This window comes from Pyxicephalus adspersus, chromosome 4 (assembly GCF_032062135.1).
Source record: "Pyxicephalus adspersus chromosome 4, UCB_Pads_2.0, whole genome shotgun sequence".
NCBI lineage: Eukaryota > Metazoa > Chordata > Amphibia > Anura > Pyxicephalidae > Pyxicephalus > Pyxicephalus adspersus.
Window position 1 is genome coordinate 147770709 of NC_092861.1, and position 6095 is coordinate 147776803.

At 41.9% G+C, this 6095-nt stretch overlaps 1 protein-coding gene across 2 annotated transcripts in view; it reads left to right on the forward strand.

Moving 5' to 3' along the window:
- The first annotated feature begins 5248 nt into the window (after positions 1-5248).
- The window catches only part of STUM (stum, mechanosensory transduction mediator homolog), a 49680-nt gene continuing 48833 nt past the window's right edge, over positions 5249-6095 (forward strand). The window contains exon 1 of one of the 2 annotated variants that reach the window (XM_072409941.1): positions 5249-5660. In XM_072409941.1, the coding sequence (XP_072266042.1) occupies positions 5498-5660 (163 nt within the window). In that variant the 5' untranslated portion in view covers positions 5249-5497. The remainder of the gene's footprint in view (positions 5661-6095) is intronic. The other variant, XM_072409942.1, reaches the window with a different exon arrangement.

Genomic DNA, 6095 nt, shown 5'->3' on the forward strand with positions numbered 1-6095 from the left:
CCTTTCTGACCTGATAGAATAATACTCCCCGAGCCGCTCTCTTCTCTTCTCCAATGACCTACTAATGACTTCCTCACTCATAACCCTCTCACACGCATGGCTTCAAGTCTTTTCTAGAGCTGCCCCGACTCTCTGGAATGGTCTTCCTCATCCTATTCGGCTTGCTCCTACTTTCTGCTCATTCAAAAGAGCCCTCAAAACCCAACGCTTTAACTTCACCTGCCCGTCTTCTTAAAACCATCAATACTTCCCACCATTCCATATCCCCCTCCTATTGTGTGTTCCTTCCACCACTGCCTAGATTGTAAGCTCTTCGGGGCAGGGTCCTCTCCTCTTCCTGTGTCATTGTCTGTAACTGTCGGTCATTTGCAACCCCTATTTAATGTACAGCGCTGTGTAATATGTTGGTGCTATATAAATTCTATTTATTAATAATAATAATAATAATAATAATAATAATAACAACATGTCACCAACTTCATGACTTGACACGTCAAAAGCAGAAGTCAGCAGTGGAACAGTAATATTAGGAGGAGGCTGGATGTGGTCAGGTAGTTCAGGTCAGAGCCGATTATGATTCAGTTTGCAGCTACGCCAATCTCAAAGTGGATTTAGGCAATCTGAATTCTGATCCAACTTTACTATACTTGTCATTGGCAGGGCTCAGCCAACCCAGTCGCTGGACTATAATAGTTGTCCGGAGGGCGTTTTTTCTGACCCATGTCATAGCTGTCATTAGCAGGTATAGTATCGTAGAGCTCAGAAGTTCAGGATTTCAGAATCTGGTTTGATTTCCTTACCGATCCAAATGGATTCGATAAAGTCAGAATTTTATTGTTCTGATCACCTGTAGTTCAGGTCATGCATTGCATCTTGCATCCTCTAACAACTTCACTTCCACTGCAATATATGGCAAAATCATCTCAATGACAGCAATAGTTTGGCTGAAAAAACCTCAGCATGCTACAGCTATACTAAAGAATTTCTGTGAAGGCTAAATAGAGAACTGAATGCTATCTCTACGAAAAAATGGCCCCTTTATGACCAGTTCACCCCAACAGTTTTTAATTTGAGCCTAAATCAATGATTGTAGAATCATTCTTATTATTATTATTATTTATTATTATTAAGTTCAGGCCCAGTACCTGTTATTGAATTAAATTTTATTTTTAAAGCACCAACATATAAGGCGGCGCTGTACAAGAAATGATCTTGTGCTGATCCCGGCGCTGTACCGCGCTGCCCCAGATTGGAATGCCACTCTGGGAACTGCGCAGCATTTTTCGAAGTTTTTAGTTTTTGATGTTTTTTTACTGTCTGGATTTTGTCTTGTTCCCAGGCACTCTGCACTTATGGGAACTGGTAGAAAACTGAAAGACGTTAATAAAGTTTTTTTTTTCTGTGCTTTTTCTGAGCACTCTACCTGCCTGCCAGAAGATTAAAAAAAAATATAAATTGCTCTGCTTTTTTTCCCCTCTGTATGGTAATTAGCTTCAGATGTGAGCAGGATCAACAGCTACGACCTCAATCCCAATGGGGGGGGGGGGGGTTGTTCCTGCAGGATTCTACATGGAAATGGAGCCAATTAAAATCTTGTTTTATGAACTAATCAATAAAGCAAATGGACGAGGTGACCCATGTAGGAAAGCTCTCTGTCCACCTCTTTAGGATCTTCAGATGGTTGGGTATTGCTTGGAAGACAGAAGGGGGGCGGTTTGCTCCCTCTCTGGACTGCAGAATTGTGCATGACACTGTATGGCTAATTTTAGCCTCTGTGATATTCAGCTGGGACTGTTCTGTGCTCCTGCCAGGAATATTCAGTAGGGAAATTCTACATTTGTGTCATACGTCGTGTCTCCTGCTTCTGCCTATATCTAGAACAATTGCTTGGAAGCAACCGTGTATAAAGCTGGGATCTCACTAACAATGCACCCAGTGCTCCCTGTAACCCCAGTTTGCGCCTGATTATGAAGTTGTGGTGCAGAATCAGCTTCTTCANACCCATGTACTGTGCCCAGGGTTAGGACTGTACATGTAACCTCTCACCCATGGCCATCCATAATGGATGAATGGGCCCATTAGTAAGTGACCTGCCTCCTGCAAAATGTTGATTTGTTTAGAACCAACACGGCAGTGGGAGTGGCTGAGCACCTAGAATGGTGCCAACCTCTGGGAGCCACTGATCCTCTGATCTGAAATAGCCCTTCATTTTTTTAAATTGTTATATGTCTACGTTGATGCCAAAGAGCTTTCAATTACCATGGATATCCCTAGTGATGGTCAAAATCCATGCTATGCCTGGGTGCAAAGAGAAGGGTCCTGTGTTGAGCCGTGTCACTTCTAATGGAGGCCCATGCACGTTACAGGACTACATATCTCATCGGCTTTGGATAATTAGGAACGGGGAGTTCTCTTTGTGACCGATTCTATAGCCACAATCCTCTCTCACTACAGGTGGTGGGAAAGATTGAGGGTCCACATTATTAATCCACCTCTGTAATGAAATCAGCCCAGCATGAATAAAGGCTACAAGGGGCTGTTTCCAAACCAGTTGCCCTAAAAAGTGCTGGAGCAATGGCGCCCTGTTTATGGAAGTAAAGGGCCATAGTCTTGCTTTCAACCACAGTAATAGCTTTGTATCCAGGAAAGGTTAAAGGCAAAATGGGCCACTGAGCAAATATGAAGTGTGGGTACCAAATGAACACCATTCCAGCCCTGGAGAACCCTAAAGCCAGCCCTGGTCACAGTAGGCAATGCTGAATAATTCGACCATGATTAAGGTAAGTCATACAATGGCTAATGCAGTTTTGGGTGCAAGTTATTAAAGAAATGTGATCTGATAACAGATTACCAGTTCATAGATATAGATACTTTGAACCCAATATTAATTCTATGTGAAGTATTGATTTGACACAATGTATACAATGCCTATACTATTCTTCTTTTTTAGGTGTTGTTTTATTTTCTTTACTATATAGAGTCCATGCAGTTCTTTTCAACTAGAAACCCCTGAAGAAGCCATAATCTGGCGAAACGCATCGGGACCTAAATAGATCCCACTCTCTGTACTTATTTTTCCTGGATGGTGGTAATAGTCTAATGGTATTAGAACATTTATGTCTAGGATGGCTATCCCAACCTAGTGACTGTTAACAAGAGTTGGGATATACTCTATTTGTACCTAATAATTATAACAATGTTATAACAATCAATAATGTACAAATACATAATTAATATTTTGCACTAATTTCCAAGCCTGTTTCTTTTTGCTACTTTTTAGATTGCCAGTTCAGTTTTTTCTATTTTCCCCAGATTTAGCTGTTGGCCTAGAGTTCAGCCTTAGGACACAATAATTGTCTGCACTATCTATAGATACCAGGCACACTTTAATAATTTTCTGCTGTCATAAGAAGTCCAATTTGTACACCTGCAATCAATGGCTTATTGATTTTCTAAGCCTGGCGTAGTCACATAAGCCGGGTCATGCGGCCATTGAGGTGGCGGAAGCAATGTTCACCTTCTATATGGTATATTCAGCAAGATGAGTAGATGACCCCGGAGTTGGATGTATCAAACCACCAGTGATTGGCCAAGATGAACGCAGCACATACATCCCCGGCTACTCTGCTGTGCGACGCTCTGACACTCATCACCTCAATTCTCTGCAGTGGCATTTGTGAAATGAGGCAGAAGACCCTCTGGACAGCCCATCTCTGGGGAGGGAGGACAGTGGATATGAGCTGAAAGACAAACTGCAGCTGGAAATCAAACAGAATTGATCAATAAAAATGTATGGAGCGACGTTATTAGAGGTAGGGGGGCGGAATCCAAGTGGCAAAAATGCTGTATTAACGGGTAAATGCTGGAGAGGTAAATGCCCACAGGAGCCCCCTACTGGAGTGTGCAATTATCCGGCTCACCTGGTCCTAGAAACAGCTTTTTTCTTCCTTTTTTTCTCTCTGTAAAGCCTTATCTGTTCTTGTTTGGAGCACAGTGGAGTTGTTTTGTGGTGGGCAAATTCCCTTTTTACCTAGTTCTGTTCATAGAGGCAGAAAGTGGGGTAGCACTCAGACCTTTGCAGCGCTAGGTCCCAGGGCACTTGGCCAGGACTCTATCTGCAGGGAGTTTGCAGGTTCTCTCCCTGTTTGTGTGGGTTTCCCCTTGGTACTCCGGTTCCTCCCTACATTCCAAAAACAAGCAGTTAGGTTAATTGGCTTCCCCCCAAAATTAACCTTGGACTGTGGTAATGACATATAACCATGGTAGGTACATTAGATTGTGAGCTCCTTTTGAAGGACAGCTAGTGACTATGGACTTTGTACAGCACTGCATAATATGTTGGCTCCATATAAATACTGGAAAATAATAATCCAAACATTTTAAAGTTGTCACAAGAGCAAGAAATAAAAGTAAATCATCCAAAGAGAAAATCATCTTTGATAACCTTTCCCCACTCCGCCCAAAAATATTTACCATTTACAATGATTCATTATTTACATATTTAAACTACAATATTTAAAATGTAAATAAAGTCAAATCTTATTTTTTTAAGTTTTGGATAATGGAAAAGTTGAGTCAGGTCTTTAAAAAAAATTGCTATGACCCATTGAGAAGATTTCGCTACACAGGAGAAAGTAAAAGGAGATCTATTTATAGAGAAGGTACAGATCTCTCCTGGACATTTGTTACCAGCTGTATGTCTTTCTTTATTACTATTCCTTTTCTATTTTTATTATAATTAAAGGATTCATGAGGATTTTTACATTTCAAGCATAATAATAAAATCTGAACACTTTTTAATATAATTTTTTATGCATTTGTTCAATTTACATTCAATCCAATCTAACACTATTTGTATTTACTGATCAGTTCTATTTGGGGGCTCTGTAATAATGAAGCTTACACCGGTTGGATATCTCAGGGGTGAGATGTGATTGGTTCATTGACCTTTTGCACATTTCGTTCATGCCATCACCCCACCATTCATTTATCCATTTTCTGAATTAACGCACAGAATCTTTTTGCTCCAGATTTTTTGCAGAAAGCATAGTAAAAAAAAAAAAGCACATAGAAAAGAAAGACACAGCTTCAGCACAACAATGCCTTCTTTTCGCACATTGCTCAGATTTTTACTCAAGCGTGCGTAATGATAGTACAAAGAAAGACCCATAAAAGGCACCCATGAAATAAGAAACCTTGGCAATCCATGCGGCAACAGCAGAAGAAACACAGCTAGTAGTGTGCAGCTTCCTAGTGAATATTATAATAATATATGACATTAGTGGGCTGTGTGTATGATTGAGACTCCCCAAGCTGAGTGTTCTCAGGGAGGAGGAGGAGGAGGAGGAGGAGGAAGATCAGCAGAAGCAGAAGGAGGAGGAAGGAGAGAGAGCAAGAGTGGCACTGAGATATCCTTACACTCTCTCCCCATTTGACCCCTTCACCAAACTCCAGTACCCACATCTCCCTCTCTGCTCTTCACCCATTGAGGGGCAGCATGGATCTGAAAGAAGGGGATGTGGTGGAAAAGGGCACCTCTGCCAGTGGGGTGGTGGTACAAGTCAGAGAGAAGAAAGGACCCCTGAGAGCTGCCATCCCTTATATGCCATTCCCAGTGGCTGTCATTTGCCTCTTCCTTAATACTTTTGTGCCAGGGTTGGGTAAGTGTCTTCTCCTTTTACAAGAAGCAGCTGGTGGGTGAAATGTGTTAGGGATTTTGCATTTTTTGATTCTCTGGTTTTAGGCAGTCAGAAAGTTTGCTCTTGTAAATGTTATGTTGAGCCTGCCTGTCAGATTGTTACCTGGAGGGTTAGTATTAGGGGTAAGGTTCTGGGTGGCTTAGCTTGTGGTATGAATGGGTATTAGGCAGAGGTAGGTAAGGATAGGATAGGGGGTTAGGGTTAGGCATAGGTACCAGTTAAGAAGGGGTTATGGTTGAGCACAAAGGTGGTTGGATTTAAGTCCCGGTCAGGGGTTAAGTTCAGGCACCAAGAAGAATGGTACGGTTGGGCACTGAGAAGGGTGGTAGGGCTAGGCACCAATAAAGGAGGTAAAGGGGGCACTAAGAAGGGTGGTAAGGTTGGGTATCAAGAAAG